Genomic DNA, 21,998 nt, shown 5'->3' with positions numbered 1-21,998 from the left:
GTTAATAACATAAAATTATAGAAATTAAATCTTTTTAGTACCATATTTATTATGGAACTACATTTTTTATTTTTTAAAATCATAATTTTGGAAGCTTTCTCTCTTTTACACGCACTTTCTCTCTCCTAATAAAAAACAATTAAATGACCTCAAAATTAAAAAGCTCTTTAGAATACATTAATTCTTGGAATTTTTTATTTTGAGTTTATTAACACTTAAAACTGAGAGTGTCAACCTACAAATCCCTAATTTTTCTAACGACGAGGACCTCAATCCTCTATTTGTAATAAAAAACGATATGCATCATTTTTTTTTGGACAAGATATGCATCAATTTACAGATCAGCGAAACTGCAAAACCACATATATTATAATTGGAATTGTCATTTTTATTTTTTTAATTAATTAATTGATTAATTTAAAATAGGTCCATATTAGACATTTTTTATGGTAACATCAACCATTCATCATAATTTTATCAAATACTAATAATTAATCAGTTAATATTAATAACAAATAACTAATTATAATGCAAATAACTAACTACAACAGCTACCAGTAACAACTATTAGCTAACAATTGGACCGAGCAATTGTTTACTCTTTACCATTCGGACCGACTCTGATGGACCATGGATAGTGACGAGTGATTAGTGAGAAATAGGGCCAGGCATCAGTAAAATGACGATTAAGGCCTCAAATTTCCCTCGTGTAAACGGAGAAATAGCCGTTTCTTCCCGCGAAGTCCTAGCGGATTTGAATAACAGATTGGGGTTGTCTTTGAATTAGTCTACATATTTGAAATTGAAACTATAAGATCCATTTTATTCAATTTCAGTTACTTCCATTTTAGTAATGGAGACATCGATATTGACGTCCACTCAAAAATACGCAGCGGGTGCTCTCTTCGCTCTAGCGCTGCACCAGTCTCAAATACACCAAACGCACCCGTCAAACGCTCTTCTACCTCTTCAGGAAGAATCAATTGGAGGATCATTAAGCTTCGGTGACAAAATATCTGTTTCCGATAATAATCAGCTCTGGATCCATGAAAAATCCGGTTTGCTTTTGCCTGTATTCCGGTAATGAACCACATTCTAATTCTAATTCTAATTCTTTTCAATTTTGAATATGTTTTATATATACTGAGATTTTGTGGTTATTTGAGGCCAACAGGTTGCTTGGAGTGGATGATCAAGCTTGGGATGGGCTGAAGGAAACTGCTGGTTCTTCTTCGCAAGTGAGACATCATGTCGGATCGGTAATTTTCTTTCTTTTATCTATGTGATCTAACGTGCTCGGTAACTATTTTCCTTGGATTCCACCGGCCGGCTTCAATATTTTAATCTGAACTCACCGGCATTTATGATCTGAGTTTTGACCACTAGAGATGCTCTACGATAATTTGAATTTCCTGAAAGCATACCTCTAAAACTTCTTTTGTTTACTTAAGGTTTTAGTATACCCCTTGTGTGTATTTCATTCTCGGTGTTATTATGTGTGTTCTTGTACCACAGTTCTTGAAATTACTGTCAGGGGAAGGTGATGGAGCTTCTTCAGAAAGAACAGATAAGGAGCTTGCTTTATCAAATACTGTTGGGGCTACGGCACAAAGCTTGGAACCCCCTCCTGCTTCTTCGAATGAGACAGGTATGGTCAGGAATATAAAATTAAAAACTATGAGAACTGAGATATTTTGCACAGCTGAGATGGATAAGATCTTATGGCTTAAATGCAGAACCTACTCACATATCACCTTCTAATAAAGCTGTGGAAGAGAGAATATTACTCAGTTATGAGAGGAAAGTGACGGTTCTCTATGAACTTCTTTCGGCGTGTGTCATGGACATTGCTGAGGATGAGAATAAATCTTTTCAGCAGAAAAAAGGCTATGATGCTCGCCACCGTGTGGCTCTACGGTTACTTGCTACATGGCTCAACGTTGAATGGACAGAAATGGTTTGTTTAATCACACTAATTTTCATTTGTAATGTCTTTATCAAATATGTGAAGTAGGAAGTCTGTGGCTCTTCCAGAAGAATCTTCCCTTGTACAAGTTTAGCAACGATTGGATGCTGACCTCCAGAAGTTGTCATTTTCTTAAAACGTACATAGGAAGCCATGGAGATAATTGTTGCTTTCTCTCTAATGGATTTAGAGAGAAAGGATGTATCCAAAGAGGACAAGGAGATATTTGCAGAAAGCACCTTGGATAAATTGAAGCGTGGTGGTATTGTTACTGCAGCTGCTTTAACTGGAGGCACTGTGATGGCTGTTAGTGGTGGTATGGAGATGTAGACTATTTGCAATAAGATCCATTTTTTTTATTTGATGATTAGTCTTAATTAGTGGTTTATTACATCGTTGCAGCTCTTGCAGCCCCAGCAATTGCAGGGGGATTGGGTGCTCTAGCTCCAACATTGGGTGGTTTACTTCCTGTTATTGGAGTTAGTGGATTTGCAGCAGCAGCTAGTGCAACTGGATCTTTTGCTGGTTCTGTTGCTGTTGCTGCATCATTTGGAGGTATAAAACCAGGATCCTGGGTTCATTTTTTTATTATCTCGTATTGTTTTTTGGTTCACAGTTTGTGGTTATGAGTTGGAGTTCACTGGCATTATGTATTCAAAACTTCATAATCAACTCATTCTCCCCATCATACATACTCATGTTGAGTGAATAAAAATTAAAATACCATGCTGCTCCCAAAATCTAATCTCATAGATGGTGTTTTCTACAGATTTTTGTAAAGTGGACTTGAGAATGTTCTTGCATGGGAAAGGCCATTGACAGAAAAGAGCACATTAATTTTGATACTTATAATTCAGCAAATATAGTTCAGAGACGACTTCTGCGATAATCATCATAGCATATGATTTCCTAGAAGACTGGCCAATTTCTAAGTCAAAGGAATTATAGTGATGCATGTGATCTACTAGGACTTATGACCAAGTTGGAACAATGTTAAGCTGCATAAGATTAGATTAGCTTACTAAATAAAGGAACAATGTTCTGCATATAGAGTGATAATAAAAGGTGAAAATATGCTGTAAAATACAAGGTGAATTATGGCTACAAAATAGTGTGCAGTTAAAAATTAGGACTTATGACCAAGTTGGAAGTAGCCCTTTGTCAAGCTGCATAAGATAGATTAGCTTACTAAATGAAGGAACAATGTTCTGCATATAGAGTGATAATAAAAGGTGAAAATATGCTGTAAAATACAAGGTGAATTAACGCTACAAACTAGTGTGCAATTAAAAGTTTAGAATATAAGATCAATAGTGATTTTCTGCCACTTTCTACTTCCCAGCTGCTGGAGCGGGTCTTACAGGGAGCAAAATGGCAAAAAGAATTGGGGGCCTTCAAGAATTTGAGTTCAAGAAAATCGGTGAAAATCATAACCAAGGAGTGAGTCCTGCTACACATTCTATTGTTGACTTGACTATTATCTTTTTAATGTGGTACATCATATATAGCTGATCTGAAAATCTAAAGATATGCTTAATTATGATCATGTTCATTAATACCTCTTGTGTCTTTAAACTATGACATGAATTTGACATGGATAATGAATCTTCTTTCTTGACAGCGGTTAGCAGTTGGAATCTTGATCTCTGGACTTGTGTACGATGGTGAAGGTTTTATAACACCTTGGGAAGGTCATAATAATAACTTGGAAAGGTAAACATGTGAAAACACTTTTTATAGAGATAGGCTGTGTCTTACTTTTCATGTTATGTGGAGTTATCCTCTTTTCAATATCCACTAGTTTGCCAATTTCGGTTCCTTGAGCATTTTCAGTCAGCAAGTTAGGGATATTGCCCTCCTTCTACCATGCTCCCCTCCTTTTATACATTATTTCTGTGCTAAGAGGCATTCTTGTTGAGTGAAAATTCAAAATATTATCAAAATGCAAAAGGCATTGATATATGACCTTTGTCCTCTTTCTGTGATTTGAGATTATGAACGTATCATTTACCAATGTATTCAAGAAATAATTAAAAATACTCCTATTTATAAGTTCTTTATTTTCATAACAAATGCCTAAGAAAGATACAAATAGATTCTCATGCCTTCTGGGCTAATCCTTGTTTCAATATAATGCTGAAGATACAATTCATACTTAAAGTCTTTCCTAATCACTAAAGCTTATTGTTAGCATAGTTTTTGCTTTAAAGCAAATTGCTGTACAGCAAAGTTATTTTGATTCTATGACTTGCAAATCTTTTTCATGTTTTTTATAATATTGGATTTTCATTGGTTATGAGCTAGAAGTTCCATTGAAATTATTGTACCAAATATGTAGGTATGCCCTGGTGTGGGAGTCTGAGAATTTGACTGTACTGAGCACTGCAATAAGAGATTGGCTCGCATCAAGTATTTAAAAAAAAAATTCTATGATTGTTCCATTCTAAATTGATGCTATTTGTAATATTGTGATGGAATATCTCGCTAAGTTTGCAGAAATCGCCGTCCAGTTGATGACAGAAGGTGCCATGTTGACTGTATTAAGCAGTCTTATATCAGCATTGGCTTTCCCAGCAGCAATATTGACTGCAACTGATGTTATAGACAGCCAATGGGCAGTTGCAGTTGACAGGTGTGTTAAAAATGCTGATAGAAGATGGTAATTTATATTCCGTTCCCATCTTTAATTGTTGAAAGTGATTGTTCTGCTCTGTAGTGTATTTGGATTGCATTTACCTCTTAACCATATAGAAAAAGGGTTTAAGAACTTAATATGTTTCTGCTAACAACCCAAGTCTTAAGTAGGCAAATTCAAATGATTTTATGGTCAATTTTGTGAATTTCTGCTATCCATTGTATATTTCTGGTAGTTGGTTAATCTTGATTTTACCAAACATAAAATTATAAATAAGACTAAGAAACTGGATTTATCAAAATGACGTGCCATGTGTACCATGTCGAATTAGAAGCAGTTGCTATAGTTTTTGTTCCAGATTTTTCTCTAGTTTATCGGAAGTTGTGAATTATTTTCTGTCACAATCCTTTCGAATAAATGACTTATTTCTACATAGACATCAATAATTTGCCCTGAAATTTCAGAGCTGACAAAGCTGGAAAACTGCTTGCTGAGGTCCTTCAGAAGGGATTGCAAGGGAGCAGGTATTGCAATCATGTTCTATTAGGATAAATATATCCCCTTAATTTGCATATTTGCTTTACATGAATTATGAATTTTACTTTCTTTTTTTATGCCCAGACCTGTAACACTCATAGGATTCTCAGTGGGGGCTAGAGTAATTTTCAAATGTCTTCAGTGTTTAGCTGAAACTGAAGGAGATAATGGTTAGTCTATAACTTGTGACCTCATATTCTCTTGTTAAATTATATTGACCACTTGAAGAAGTTCTTGCCCATATTTCTAGCTGGACTTGTAGAAAGAGTTGTATTGCTTGGAGCACCGGTTTCAATAAAAGATGAAAATTGGGAAGAAGTCAGGAAGGTAGGATATCAAACAATTTTGGTATACAACTTAACCATGTTCTACTTTATTTGTATAAGGTATATCTGTTTGCAGATGGTGGCTGGTAGATTTATCAATGCTTATTCCACAAGTGATTGGATTCTCGGAATTATGTTTCGTGCCAGGTAGACAGATAGAACCTTTTGTTTCTATATATAGCTTGAGAAGGCGAATGAGAAAATTATTAATAATGGCAATTTTAAACACGAAGAATGTACCCAAAAGTATATGTGAAAGAAACAAATTGGTTTATTAAAATTGATTGTGTGCTTGCTAATGAACGTGAAAGAAGCAAATCTGTAATGACAAGCAAATTGCATTGCTAACATATAATTTAGGATCATCCTACCGGACAAACTACACCTTATAAGATCAATCGTAATCATATTTACATTATTAAGTTCACTATTGAAGTACATCTCATTACTGCTTCCTCTATTGTGGCATACTTCTATTGGTGTGAAGTTGTCATGTATATATTTCATCTACTAGAGTATAGATCGAACCTATGTCAATCGACTTCTATAGCTTCATACACGCCTTTAGATAGTTTTGACTTCTGATTCCATCATCTCTATTATATATGCAGTTTACTTTCTAAAGGATTGGCAGGAATTCAACCTGTTGACATTCATGGAATTGAAAACGTAAGGGCTTGCTCAATTTGTACTTATTACTACACTCTCTGGAGCAACTCAATGTATGTTGGTTTTGCAGGTGGATGTAACTGAATTTGTTGATGGACATTCTTCATATATTTACAATACCGATGAAATTATGGATCGGCTTGAATTGGAGAAGTATTACCCTGATTTCAAGAATGCAGAGACCAAACCCCATGAAGAGAAAGACTCTTGAAGCTATTTTTGAGAATTCTCAGAGTAACATATCCTTCTTTGCTACTTTATGCACGGAGAATAGTAGTATTCCAGTGAAACTTGGTTTCAGTAGCTACCAAATTTAAATTTTGGAATTCATTTGATCCTAACTAGATTTCCAAAAGGCACCTGGTACAGATTCGTTAATAAATGTAACTATTCACTTTTATATATAACTCAAATTTTTTGCTTCCACTCAGAACATGATACTAGGTAAGTAGAAAAGGCCAGGGTTTATAAGCCCGGATGGACCGGTTGCAGCAGAGCTTCATATAATCTTTTGCATCTTTACAGTGAAGTCTGGCAAAATAAGAAGGTACTTGAATTCGAAGGTTCTTATCAGTTAATAGTCTGAGTGAGTAGCAGTGAATGATAGCTCATAAGCCTTTTATAATGTATGCTTAAAGAATATCTGAAAATTTAATAAGGCCCCTTTTTGTAGCCAAGTATTGATACCCTTTCAATACAATACCATAATTAGTTCCCCAGCTGCAATGTTTAGGCATGTAATTTATATTGTTCAAATTTTGTGCTTAAACCTGAATAATATATATATATATATATATATATATATATATAGCTTGTTTGAATAAATTATTTTGTATATGTAGAGTATATATAATGTAGAAGCATGATTGTTGCCACCAACATCCAAGGAATTGATTTTTATACCTTCTCAAGGAACATTATACTCAGTTAAAATCAAACTACCCCCACCATGGTCTCTCTACCCTCTGCATCTTCTTCCACACACTTCATAAACGTTCTTTCAAAGCAACAGACAACAAAATGGTTAATGCAAGCCATATTTTATATTGTGAGATTATATGTTTCATTAACTTTTAATTGTTAAAATTTGACACTCCTGGCTGCCTTATAATTGCTATGAAAATAAATCATTTCTCATCAGGGAAGGATTTAGGGGGTCGGGAGGGGACCTGAGCACCTACTGTTTACTGGAAAATTCCATTAAAACTACTTATGGAGCTGTAAGTTTTTAGGATAAAGGTACCCGAAAAATTTCAATTAACCATCTATAGGCAGTGAATTGTTTTTCATCAATTATATGTAGAAACTCTCTTTTTCCTCCAAGAAAGACATTAAGACTCCACTCGTAAGATTTTCTTCTAATAATTTGATGAATTTCCTTTGTTAGTCGAAGCCTATAAGTAATAATGTTGGAAATTTATGGCTATCATTATCTATAGGGAAAAAAAGACTATTTTGCGCAACGCTCATGCTTTTGAGGACTTGGGCGTGGCTGGCCAATTCCTTGCAAGTTGCTGGTGGGGACAAAAGTGTGCCTTAAGGCATCTTTATTCTTTTCTTTCCAAAGAGAGGTTGATTTTCATTGGTTAGTTAAAGTAGAGCTGTAGATCATCAAGTTGAGTCCAAAATCTAGCTGGTACAGGATTATATGACTATATATATATATATGTGCAGCAATATTTGAAACAGTGCAAATAGATAAAAGATGAACACACTTAGAATATGCTTATTATGGATTATGTTGTTTCTGTCAATAGCACTTGCTAATGAAGTTAGAGCTGAAGAAACTTCTCTAGTAAATACCACTTCTTTAGATCTTTCTAAGGTTTCTCCTAGGGAGAACAATACAATAGAGAATGATCACAACAAGACCTCTACCTACACTCTTGATGACAAGAAAAGACATGGTGGATATTATAGAGGTGGAGGAGGTGGAGGTGGAGGTGGGAGTGTTGGATGGGGATGGGGTGGTGGTGGAGGAGGAGGAGGAGGCGGTGGAGGAGGAGGAGGAGGAGGTGGTGGTGGCGGTGGTGGATGGGGGTGGGGAGGAGGAGGAGGTGGTTGGTACAAATGGGGATGTAAAAAGAAGGGGAGAAAAAGGTATGATAAGGAAGGTGGTCACAGAAAGAGAATATTCAAGAGAGAAGAATATTACATAATAGGGGAATTTGCAGAATGCATGGTAAAAGGAAGGTGTAAAGGAATGAGATTGGATTGTCCACTTCACTGTGGAGGACCTTGCTTTTATGACTGTCAACACATGTGCAAGGCTCATTGTCGACGTCCTTAGTGTCGTTTGGTTTATTTGTTGTTGTTTACAGTTGTTTATCGTTTGTCGTTGCTAACTAGAAGATGTTAATTAATTTTTCTTCCTAAAAAGCAACTGTTTTCGATTTTACCAAAACTTCTTTTATCTTCTATTTCGTGTTTCGAACTGAAAGACAAACTGTAGCTATGAAAAATGGACCAAACGAGTACTTAGATCTCTTCTTCTTCTTCACTTGAATAAACTGCTAGCTAATAGACATTATATTGTGCCCATTAATTAATTAATTAATTGATTTGATAGACTATATAGAAGAGTTCCATTTTGGCTAGATGAATTCATGCTTTTTTTTTCTGGTGTTTCTGATGGTAATTTGAGATCTGCTAATTTTGACTAGTGATTTGATTTAGTATCATTACTAGTTCACTACTATCTACATGTTAATTTTGTCTTGTATTGGGATTCTCTCAATTGATTTTCAACTTTAAAAATTATATTGGTAGTCTCAATCATTAATTATAAAATTAATGATTGAAATTTAGTTATTAAATAATCAGAAATTAAGATATATTAAATATGAGCTATCAAGTTAAAACTAAACTTGAGATAGAGAGGATTTAAATACAATCTTAATTATGTCACAAGATCGAATCTATAAAATAATGTCAGTTTTACCAAATAATATTTAATATGGATATTTCATAGTAAAAAAAAAAGCTTCTATATGACAATTATAAACTACTATATACACAATTGTTTCCAAAATTAATATAAAAATAGGGTGAAATGTATCGATATTCATTTAAGTTTCGAGTCTGTTTTACAAATATTAATTAACTTCATTTTTTTAATAAAATAATCGAACTTCACATTTAATTTCGACAGTGAATTCTGATCCGTTTATATACACAAACTTGTTAAAATGTTGATATATCTCTGAAATCTCTTTAATCAATGAAAAATGATTCTTTGTTATTATTGAATGTTTCATACATCCTATTTATAAGTTAGGGTAATTAATTTATTTGTCTCTATATTTTGACAAAACACACTGTTTAGTCTCTGTATTTTCAAAAACACGTGGTAAGGTCCTTAACCTTTTTCTTAGTGAACTGTTTAGTCCTTCCGTCTGTTTGTTAGATTTTTTACCGTTTATGTCTTCGGAAATGACTAAATTAATCTTTACTATTTACCTTCAAACTTTAGAAGAGGAAATCCAATTTAGAAAAAGAAGCTATTTATACGGAGAACAAGAAAAAGAACAGACCCAATGCTTACGAATTTGAATGATTAAGAAGAAAATCAAGAAGAAGAACACTCAAAGTTGATTTCAGATGCGTTAGAGTTTAAAGGAAGGGAAAATAAAGAAAAAGAAGAACGCAAATCCAAATTGACTAACATAATCTTCATGAGAGTCTAACGGCAGGGACTAAACAGTTCACCGAGAAAAACGTTAGGGACTAAACAGTTCACTGAGAAAAACGTTAAGGACTTTACCGTGTGTTTTTGAACATATAGGGACTAAACAGTGTGTTTTATCAAAATATAGGGACTAATAAATTAATTATCCCATAAGTTATTATACAAACCACAACTCATTTCGTGTTTTTTAACTTCCAAGAAATAAGAACATTCCTGAACCGGACAGATCTAAAATTTTCTATCATTAATGGGAACAAAACTATATATGTAAAATAATAACGAAAAACACAAATTCAATAACTTAGTTTTCTCCACATTTTTTTAATGTGCGTGAGAATATTTTATTGGTACATCCTAAATATGGAGGGGTTCAGCATAATACAACAACAAAAAAAAAAAATCATCCCACTAAATTTATACATACATTCGTCAAGAAACCATTTGAACTAAAATTTTAAACTAATAATTAAGGTCTAGAACTAACTTTTATTATAATATCTAACAACCCCCTCACGAGAATGTTTTTGGTCTTGAAGTGAGTACAACACATGTCCATCTTTCCATGCTTCTAGGATTCGAACCTGAACCACCTAATCTATAGGACTCTGATACCATGTTAATGACCAATTTAAATTAAAAGGTTAAGCTAATATATAAGGTCTATAGTAACTTTTATTATTATCTCTAACAACCTCAAAATCTAAATCCAAATATGATGAGTTCTTGGAATAAGGCCTCTGCTCCGATAGTTTACTACCATGGCGTATATTGCGGCATCAAAGCTGAGGATGCGAATTTGGATGACCACTTTCTAGAATATTTCCACCTAATCCTGGAGGGATTCTCTTGGTTCCTGAACTAGATAGTTGAGATCTTGAATGATTTTGCTTTTAAGAATGGAAGTGATGAAGTGGTGGGTGAATTCATTTACCATTTGATCGAAGGATTTAATGGATCCGAAGAGCAACTGCTCGTACCAGTAAGATGCCACCTCCCTCAGGATAGTCGGGAAAAATCGACACATGACAACATTGGTGGCAGTTTTGTCTCTAGGCCCTTTAGCTTAACATGAGTCGTGGAATCAACAGACTCGTCGTATTTCTCTAAGGAAGGGTACTTTATCCCTTGAGGCGGTATCTCCTTTCAAAGGCGCATTCAGAGGGGTGAGGTTGAGTTTGTTAGCTCTAGCAACAAGGAATTTGTGCCCAAACCTCCTAGTATGTTTCGTAACTCCCATCAGCTGAGTTCCACCATTGATTCCTTTTTCTTTAGGCTCATGACTACTTATGCTGCCGGAGGATATTCTTTGAAGTTTTGCCTATCGATCTTTGCGAGACCCGAGAGTAGTTGTTTTCCTCCGACAGGGTGTCTTTCCTTGGAGCTCAGCCTTTTGGATGCCTTTTTTTTACATTGTGGAGATTCAGATTCGCTTGAGGACCTCCAGATCCTGCGCTTGAGCTTCGACGGTGCTGGAGAAACAGAGTGTTTCTCGCATTTTTTTCTTCAGACTGAGGGGTTTGGTCTACTCCTCCTTATTCCAATGTAGGCGATGGGGGGAGTAATCTTCGCTGAAGGAATCTTTCTAGCTGCTTTCAGAGTATGAGGATGAGAATGATATGGATTGGTTGCTCCGATTTTCTTGAGCAATTAGGGTTTTATTGCGGGCGCTCTTCCCTACATATCGTCTCTAAAGTACTCTTGAGAGATATTTTTCCTTATCGAACAGATGTGATATGTGTTTCTCCTAATGGAGCAAGTGGTATAACTTATAATTTTTTGCCAATCTAATGACTTCTTCTGCTGCAGCCAGCATGTCATGTAGTTTGGCCATCGTGGCGGTTTGTTTGTTCGTGACTTGCTGGACGGTGCTTATAGTATAAAGGAACTGCTTGGTAATGCAGTCCATGAGTTCTCTTTTTCGCAAGCTCTATGGAACCTAAGGCTACGTCCATGCGCCGATCGATCTCCGATATGATTTGAATAAAAGTTATGGGGGGCTGTTAAAGGTGTTGCGGAAGGTGTCATGTTGACATGAGGATGTAGGGTTGAATTATTTTTTGGTTGAGTCATGGTCGTTTTTAGTTTGATCCAAACTCATCATGCCAATTTCATACGAAAGATTCTGTGAAGCAGTACTCCGTTGACTGAGATGATCTTTATAGTGCCTGAGATAAGACAGAAAGATGGTCAAAGCGAGAGTTTTGACATGTGATCCCACTCTGATGGCTAAGCTTAGCAGAGTAATAGATGAAGTACTAAGCACTTGAGAGTAATTACAAAGAAAGTGTATATGTACCTTGATTGAGAATTTCTAGACGTATTTATAGAATACCGATGCCCTTAAACTCCTCGAAAGACAATTGGAACGTAATTTAAACAAGTTGTATTATATCTGTTTTAAATTACTTTAATTCTAAAGAAATCTGATAGGCTTAATACATCACCAGCTCCATGAACTTGTCAATAATAGTAGATTAACTCCCTGAACTTTGCAAGTATCTCACCAGCCTCCTAAACTTGTCCATAAAAATTGATTAGCTCCCTAAATTTTACAAGTGTCTCACCAGCTCTCTAAACTTGCTTATTCTGTAACAATTAAATTCAAAAACCATAATATTAACTCGGATTAAGGTGTAAAAAGACCCTAACATTTTGGGTCATGAGTAATTTGCAAGTTTAGGAAGCTTGTAAGACATTTGTAAAGTTCATGGAGCTAATAAATTTTTATGGACAAGTTTAGAAAACTGGTGATACGAAATAAGCAAGTTTAGGAAGTTGGTGAGACACTTACAAAGTTTAGGGAACCAATCTATTATTATAATCAAATACAGAGAACTGGTGATGTATTAGGCGAATCTGATAGTACCTAATCAAAGTTGAACCTAAAAACTTTCCCATTTGATCCACATGAAGAAAGCCGATAGTTCTATTTAGTTGAACCTGATGGTGCGTATTTCGTTTTTATGTTTTAGTCAAATAAAATTGGGGAATGTGTCTGTGGATCACGAACTGGTAAATGGTGATGGAGGTGAGATCATTGAAAATAATAATTCATATCCACGTTCAATTGACTCAAATATATTTAATGTAATGTAACAATATATTTCTGTCTTAAAGATGAGATGTTCCACTAATCATAATCACAATAGTGTGACAACATTAATCAAAGTTGTGTTTGGAAGATGAGTCAAAAGTTTGGTTAGAAACATTATTATGAAGTGACTTAATTGTTTTTGTTGTACTAGGATAGGAACCTTTTTGTCTTCATTTATCCTAATTATAATTTACTTTCATTTTCCCCTAAACAATTTCATGATTCCCCTTTTGAAATGTCCGACTTCCATTATAACAACTTTTGATTTTGAGTTTGGCTTTAATTAATTTATTTTTTTTTTTTTATTTTTTTTAAGAAAACCATATATTAAACGGAGTGAGAATTTGAACAATAAAATCTGGAGGTCTATAAAACCACTCTATAAATTCTAACCTAGAATATGAAGCTCTAGTAAGATCATGAACGACTCTATTGTAGAACGATTAACATAATTGATATAAACGTTATTAAAAAAACGTAACAACCTCCTACAATCATCTAAGACCAAAACTTAAGGAAATCAAAAAGAAAGTTGAGCAAGATCGGTCATCACAACATCAGCATTTGTCGCAACAATACACTCATCAACTCTCTTGTTCTTATCCAATATCCCCAGAGCTTCTCCAACACAAGACAAATAATTTTCTTTCACATGCTTATTAACCCAGACAAGAGCCAATAGAACACGAATTGACCATGGGTTGCCCAGCTCGCGGCAGTTCCAAGCAAAGATACTCATGATGATAGACGAACTTGTCTAGCAAACCCCGCATTTCACCCATTTTTTTACTCCAATTCCATTTCTTTTTTAATTTCTGAATCTGTCCATTTTTTTAATGATTCCTCCATTCTTATATGCTTTGGCCTTAATATGATCATCTCCTTATTTAAAACAGTATTTAATTGTTTTACCGTTTTCAATATTCCCCCCACTTATTTCATCAACTACCATTTAAGTAATCCCCGCTCTTTTCATTGATTCAATATAACATCTCCACTAATTAAGTACTACCAAACTAGAAGTTATGATTCAATCTTGTTGAACCCTCAATCATCGTTGACCGAAATCCACCACCGCTCTTAGCACCAACGTCACTCACCAGCCACCTTGCACCCTTGGGTGCCTGCTTCCGGCCAATATGTGATACCATTCTAACCTCATATGGCTTAGCAACTTCCCCATTCTTCGATTCATACACTTTAGAATAAGTGATTTATGTATGATCAATCAATCCATAAATAAAACAAAAATGTTTAATTCTCTCATATTTGAAATCTACACAAAACCATTCTCTGGTTGGTTTTTTTAACTTTATTTTACTCACCAGAACCCTCCTAACATTCAATGAAACTCTGATGTGCACGAACTCTCTCCAAATCCCCTGAAAATTATTAGGGTTAGAGACAATAAACTTTTCCATATGATACCAATAGCCATAGCTACTTCTTAAGACATGAATCCACTAGACAGAATGAACACATGTATCCAGATATCAATGTAAAATAAGGGCACTTTAGCCGCAAAATTATTCACAGACGATCTTTGAGTAGTCAGAATTTTATTATCAAAACTCCAAAGATCGTTCCCCATAATTCTCCTTATATCAAACTCATGAAAAAACTAGAAAATGAACAAGTTTAGGTTAAATGATCTGATATAAAATCCTTTACTCGGTCTCTATGAGCTTTCAATTGTACCATTTATATCATTAAGGGTAGGGCTGTAAATGAGCCGAGCCGCTCATGAGTGACTCGATGGTTGGCTCGATTCGATTTATAAACGAGTCGTTTGCGAACACGATTTAGAGGCTCGATTCATAAACGAACCGAGCTTGAACATGATAAAGCTCAGCTCGAAAATTTCCGAGCAGGCTCAATTATAGACTCGTGAATAAGTTCGTGAACAAACACGATTATAATGTCCACAAATAGCCTCGATAAAGGTCTGTGAACAAGCTCGATAGAAGCTCGTGAATAATATCGAATATTATTTATATTTAATAATTAATATGGCCCATTCCAAAAGGGAAAAGGGATTTTGTTTTTTTTTTTTTTGAATCATCATCGGATAAACGAGCTTCTAAAGTAGCCAAGCTCAAACACAAATTTGAGCTCGAACAAAGCTCGAAACTCGTTAATATTATAACGAGCTGAGCTTGAACAGGTCAAAGTTTGGCTCGACTCGATTACAACCCTAATTAGGGCAAGGGCATCTCCAACAGATTCTTAGTTGGCCTCTCTCTCCCCTGGTAGTATCCTCCTTATTTCATTTTTTTATTAATAATTTATTATTGATAAGTATCTCTGCTTTCACTGTTGTTAAATATAACAATACTTTATAATTTTAATGATAAAGTAATAAATAAATAGTGAATATGAAGATTATTGTGGGAGATGATATGTATTAATCACTCTCCAAATCACTAAAAATTAATTGTTTATATTATTTTAAAAGAGTGGATTAAGAGTCTCTTAGAAATACGGTAAAATCACGATTGCTAACGTTAGAAATGTTTTTATACTATTTTAACATCACGGATTACTAATTATACCATTGTGGCCCATAACAAATGTAAGATTGGCAAATGGACTAGAATTTCAAGTAATAATATCAGTGTGTTGGTGCTCCCACAAAGTAATATGTTTTATAAATGCTGAAAGAAATTTATACACCAAGAACAAACAAATTAATCTGACATGATAGATCTAAATGATGGACAACCGGAACCACGTGAACCCGTCAAAAAGAGATCTTAAATCGGCTTCTCGATTTTAGACACATAGACAATCTAAGTGAACCAAACTTCTGCTTGACTTTTATTCGAGAGGGATAATCTCTTGGTTTTTTTTTTCTTTTTAAAAAACTGGATACGGCATGAACAAAGCGGGACACGTTTTTGCAGTGTCGGGTGCGAATCTGATCCGGCGAGTCCGACACCGTCACTCCAACCCTCCGAAAGAGTGGTTCATAGATATATATGTATTGATATTATCATCCATAGAAAAATAAGGTTGCACCACTTCTATACTGCAATCCAATCTAATTGTAGCATTGGTGCTCTTCTTAATTAATCCTAAAGAACTTTTAAAAAAGTAAATTAAATAGAAAAATATATCTATAAAATAAAATCAAATTAATATTGAAACACCAAACTTAAGATATAATAATATGATTTCAGAGAAAAAAAAATTAAGGGGGCGTTTGGTTGTTGCTTTTCAATCTCATGTTTGCCTTTTCACTTTAAAATTGAAGTTTTAAGTATTTGGTTAGTGACATTCTGTTTGTTTTTACACCTGAAAAGTAACCTTTTATAACAAATAAATATTAGAATTTTACAAAAACAGAGAATAAACAGTTTTTTCCAACAGCAAACAGCAAACGGTATAATTTCATGAGTTGACCACATAGAGATATTCTGATGATGATGAGTTAGGTAGAAAGTTGTTAATCTCTCATATTCTTATCTCTTTTCTTCGTTTTCTCTCCAAAATTTCTCAACATTTTATTCCTCCAAATCCAATCACAAGGAATCAACCCTTGCCCCTTTTTGGTCTCTCAATTTATCTGGGTTGACTTTTTTCTCACTATATTTCAAATTATTGATTCCACACCGGTACGCTAAACGTATAGTGATATCTCAAAGGATATCATCTAGCATATTCTTAGAGAGTATCCGGCTGTATAGGTCGATATTCTCTCTACGATTCAGATAATTCATAGAGATTGTATGATCTAAACTAAAAAATATTCCTTGAAGAGTACTATCCGGTCACGAGGATCAATATCTACCGTTTCGGTCCGAATCAGTATAATAGAAGGAGAGCTTTTGGATCTTGTGAGGTGGTTACACAAATAACATCTATCATATGGTAAGATAAGCTGTCCGATGTCAATAATGGTTTAGAGGTCTCATGACCAATCAAAAAATGACACCTAATGAGTCACTTTTATATATGCAATTTAACGAAAAATCAGGAATGATTGTGTACAATGATTTTGAAATTGGGATATTCACGAAGTATAAGAAAATAATTTGATAGTAAAAAAAAATTAATTAATAAACAGAAAATATATAATGAATTTTATGTGAATGAAATGAATAAATAAATGTTATATTGGAAGCCGATTAATTAATCGAATTATTGGTGAATATTTGATTACTCGTTTGATCAACGAATAGTTATTTTCTCGATTTCCAATTTAAAAATAAAAATTAAGGGGGTGAAAAATAAAAAGAAATCAAATGGGGGCCAAATTTAAGAAATTAAATAAGCTAAGGGGAAAATTGAAATACGGAAAGGCTCAATTGAACTTAATTCAAACAATAGGGGTCAGATCAGAGTATGATTGGAGCTTATTAGTAATGTGGGTTAAATTTGTGAGGTCTAAGATATTGGATTTGAATAAAAACAGATAATGTTTACATGGTATAGGATCAAGATGCTACAATTTCAATATCATCTCATCTCACATACTGGTACATTTTATAATTTTTTATTTCATTTCTTAAATTATGCAACTTAGCTAACCGACTAGGACATCGAATAACAATAGAAACACAAATCATAATAACCATAATTGTTAAGAAAATAGAAAAAGATTAAAGCGCGTATACAAATAATTTTATTAGTTAAAAGCATTTCCCTATTAATTCTATTATATTCTAAATTATATTATGAACAATCTGGTATTTTATAAAAAAAAATTGGTAATTTATGGGTATTTGAAGATGTTTTCTAGAATTTTCTTAAATAGGTTTAGAATATTTAGAAAATCTTTTATGTGCACCCAAAACATAAAATAAATACTTCAAAGATTGAGAAAAATTTGAAAAAAATATGGTATGCAAAAAAAACAGAGGTTGAAACCTTCCCCAAGCTGCTGCACGCGCGCTCGATGCGTGCACACCACATATCTATGTGGCGAAATTTGGTTCCCAACCCTAGCGCCATATGGCGTGCGCAAGCTTGTCGTTGCGCGCCATGTTGAACGCATGAGACTGAGGGCGGCACGTGTGTGCCACTTTTCACCTTTCCAGCATTTTTTCGTCCCCAAATTCCATCCGTCCCGAGGTTTTAGATTTTCGAATCACACACCTTTTACTCAGACTGAAATATTTCCAAAAATCCTATAATTTCAAATCTACTGTATATTTTGCGATTTCAATCCTTTTTTTACATATACACAGTCCCAGTAACTTAACATATATATTAATCAAACGCAAGTCAAGAACATCATTTTCCACCCAAAAAAACGCAGATCAAAACTGACAAAACACAAGATTTGTTACCAATGAATGAATTATACTAGATAATTACACGGGTTCAAACATGATTTATCGGATTACCTCTTGTAACATAGATTACCATTGAGTTGCAGTGGAAGAAACGAACTATGGTATTGTATTACCGGTCAAGCAACTCCTGCACCGAAGATCATTTGGAAGGAGAAGCAATTGTTCCACAAACTAAATGCTAAGCCTTAGAGAGAGAGAGCAACACGCTAATTATAGAGGGAGAGAGATAATTTTGTTCTCTTGGATATATTTTAATTACACTCACTGACTTAAGTGTCCTTATACAAAAAAAAATATGTTTAAACGTTATCAACATGAGATTAGTAATTCTTAATTAACTATGAATTTTAATTCTTAGTTAGGTACCGAATTCTATTTATTTAAATTACTTAATTAGAAAAATTTAGATTCATATTTATTTTCTCGATTCGAATTACTTACTCACGATGAATAATTGTACATATTGATTAAATAAAGTACAAGTTTTTTTATTTATATAACAAAAGATAATTTTATTCTTTCATGTCTAAAAATAGATGAAATGAATAAAGTTTTGATCAAAGCAAAACTTATATACTTTAAAATATATGTGAGTAGTTATTAATGTAACAAGTAAACTTTACAAAAGTGTCATATTTAAATTTTAAATACCACAGCTACAAACTTTATGTCTAGAATCTAGAAAATATATTTTATACATTAAATAATACATCTCCATAAATATATACTACTTAACTATGACAATTTTATCTCAAAAGATTCAATCTCAACAGAAAAAATTAAATGATAAATTTCACCAAATTGGCTTTTGGCTAAACTCAAGAGCCAAAATATTGTCATATAGACGTCTTTCTTCTTAATGACCAGTATGGGCTATTGGAGATTTTGGTAAAATGGCTCTTTAGCCTTTGCTTGTCTTTTGTGACTTTAAGTATTTCACATGGGAAACTTTTGAGATAGTTGAAGAGTTTATATTGGGTTGGGCCTAAGGAGTTATTGAATTGTGTTTAGTGGGTTTTACAAAATAAATCACACGCGCGCGCTCACTCGCTCGCGCGACGCCCGACTGGACTGGACCCGATTTTTATTTGACCATTAAATATTTTAAACCTTTTTGACTATTTCTTAACAAGTTAAAATCCTATCTCCACTATCCCTGATTTTACTCAACCATTACGTTTTTCTCTCCTAAAACGTTGTCCACTACAACGTTCGTTTTACACAAAATAAAACACGAACTCTACAGAGTTCAAAGATACAGAAAACTTCCCGATTACAATTTTCATCTCGATTACACTTTCTTCTCTGGGCAATTAATTATTTTGTTGTTCCAAAGCTTCGCCCTAGAGTGCACTAGTGCGTCGCTCGCTGTGTAAACCTTGGTTGACGATCGGACTTCCAGATTGCACCAGAGTCTGTCGTAATCGTTTTCAACGCAGTGGTTCTGTCCACGACACAGCTTTTTCATTCTGATAAGTTATTTCGATTCCCTCTTTTGTACTTACAATTTGAAAACGATTATTTCTGTCTGTCATCATGTCTGCTCTAATCTCAAAAAATATTCCCGATCTCTCAAAATTAGAGCCCTTAGACGGTCTGAACTACAAAAGATGGTCTCAGAAAATGCTTATATTTTTTGAACAATTAGACCTTCATTTGTCGTCCTGTCTGATCCCCCTGCTATGTCGCTTATCGTTCAACAATACGATAATCAGTCTGCTAAATATGAAAAAGATAACAAAACTGTCAGAGGACATCTCCTTAATCATATGTCGAACCAACTGTTCGATATATTTGTCAACAAAAAGTCTGCTAAAGAAATTTGGGTCTCTTTAAAAGATAAATATGGGTCTGATGATGCTGGAAAAAGAAAATATGTTGTTGGCAGGTGGTTACATTATCAGATGGTTGATTAGAAACCAATCATTGATCAGATACACGAATATGAGAACCTTGTTGCTGAAGTTCTCAGTGAGGGGATGAATATGTGCGATATGCTTCAAGCCAATGTTCTGTTGGAGAAGTTCCCTCCTTCCTGGAGTGACTTCAGAAACCACCTGAAGCACAAAAAGAAAGATTTCAGCCTGCAAGAGCTTGTTAGTCATATGCGAACTGAAGAAGCAAATAGAATGAAAGATAAGCAACTTTCCTCTATTTCTGTTTCTATTAATGCTAATGTGGTTGAATCTGCTGTGATTCCAAAAGACAGATCAAAAGGGCATCCAAACAAGTCCCAAAAAGGCTTCAAACAGAATAAGTCTTTCAAGCATGGAAAGGTCCAAAAGCGAAAGGTTGAATGCTTTGTGTGTGGAAAACCCGGGCACAGAGCATTTCAATGTTTCCAAAGGAAGAACCAACAGAATTCAAATCAAAATGCTCACACAAAGCCTACCGGACAATCCAATTTGGTGGAGAACGATGAAATCATTGCTGCTGTGGTGGTAGAGTCGAACTTGGTGGAAAACAAAACTGACTGGGTGCTGGATACTGGAGCTACCAGACACTTATGTTCAAACAGGGAGCTGTTTCATCATTTTGAGGATGCTTCTGATGGAGAGTGCGTCTACATGGGTAACACCGCAACTGCTGGTGTTGTTGGTAAAGGAACAGTCTTACTCAAATTAACTTCTGGAAAAAGTTTATCATTGAATAATGTTCTGTATGTGCCTTCACTTCGTAGGAATCTTATTTCTGGTAGTTTATTAAATAAGGCTGGTTTAAAAATTACTTTTGAGGCTGATAAGGTGATTCTTACTAAAAATGGGACCTTTGTAGGGAAAGGGTATCTAGGTGATGGGATTTTTATCATGAACACTGTTGATGTTAACTCTGTTGGAATTAATGCAAGTTCTTCTGGTTCTGCTTATTTATGTGAGTCTTTGGATGTTTGGCATGGTAGATTAGGACATGTGAATTATGCTTCTATTAAAAGGTTGAAAAATATGCATGTTATTGATATTGTCAATTCTGAGCATGAAAGAAAATGTTCTATTTGTGTAGAAGCTAAATTTGCCAAAAAGCCTTTTCCATCTGTTACTAAGAGAAGTACTGAATTGCTTGAATTAATTCATTCTGATCTAGCTGACTTTAAGAATTCCATAAGTAGGGGTGGTAAAAGATGGTATATGGCCTTTGTTGATGACTTTTCGAGATACACCAAAGTATATCTTTTAAGATCAAAAGATGAGGCTGAAAGTATGTTTCTAAAATATAAAATGGAAGTAGAAAATCAGCTAGATAGAAAAATAAAAAGGCTTAGATCTGATAGAGGTGGAGAATACGGAACTAATTTCTTTAAAACATTTTGTGAGGAAAATGGCATTATACATGAAACTAGTGCGCCATATACACCTCAACAAAACGGTATAGCGGAAAGGAAAAATAGAACGCTTAAGAAAATGATGAATGCCATGTTAATTAGTTCTGGTATGCCTGATAATATGTGGGGGGAAGCTGTTTTATCTGCATGCTACATTTTAAATAGAGTTCCTCATAAAAAATTAGACAAAACTCCCTATGAGCTTTGGAAGGGGTATTCGCCTAATTTAAATTTCTTGAGGGTTTGGGATTGTCTTGCCAAAGTTGCTTTTCCATCTTTTAGAAAACCCAACATAGGGCCAAAAACCTTTGATTGTGTTTTTATTGGATATGCTTCTAATAGTGCTGCCTTTAGATTCATGGCACTAAATGACTATAGCATATGTGAATCTAGAGATGCAGAATTCTTCGAAAATGATTTTCCTTTAAAGAAAAATATTGTGAGTGATGATGTTGGTCCCTCTAATA

The 21,998-nt window shown here is 34.4% G+C and overlaps 2 protein-coding genes across 2 annotated transcripts; both read left to right on the top strand.

Moving 5' to 3' along the window:
* The first annotated feature begins 705 nt into the window (after positions 1–705).
* Positions 706–6,555, top strand: LOC136235947 (uncharacterized). The gene is made up of 16 exons (XM_066026053.1): positions 706–1,080; positions 1,175–1,259; positions 1,516–1,648; positions 1,737–1,957; positions 2,114–2,282; positions 2,369–2,521; positions 3,309–3,406; positions 3,588–3,679; positions 4,305–4,375; positions 4,463–4,598; positions 5,066–5,125; positions 5,223–5,308; positions 5,389–5,465; positions 5,541–5,611; positions 6,076–6,133; positions 6,204–6,555. The coding sequence occupies exons 1-16, from the start codon at positions 854–856 to the stop codon at positions 6,342–6,344; spliced, it is 1,878 nt and encodes a 625-aa protein (XP_065882125.1). The 5' UTR covers positions 706–853; the 3' UTR covers positions 6,345–6,555.
* Positions 6,556–7,838: 1,283 nt separating this feature from the next.
* On the top strand, positions 7,839–8,703 carry LOC136200423 (cold and drought-regulated protein CORA-like). Its single transcript, XM_065990809.1, has one exon. The coding sequence runs from the start codon at positions 7,839–7,841 to the stop codon at positions 8,421–8,423; it is 585 nt and encodes a 194-aa protein (XP_065846881.1). The 3' UTR covers positions 8,424–8,703.
* The last annotated feature ends 13,295 nt before the right edge of the window (positions 8,704–21,998 follow it).

Source organism: Euphorbia lathyris, chromosome 7 (genome assembly GCF_963576675.1).
Source record: "Euphorbia lathyris chromosome 7, ddEupLath1.1, whole genome shotgun sequence".
NCBI classification, from domain to species: Eukaryota; Viridiplantae; Streptophyta; class Magnoliopsida; order Malpighiales; family Euphorbiaceae; genus Euphorbia; species Euphorbia lathyris.
The sequence above is the reverse complement of the archived record's forward strand: the minus strand, read 5'-3'. Positions and strand labels throughout refer to the sequence as shown.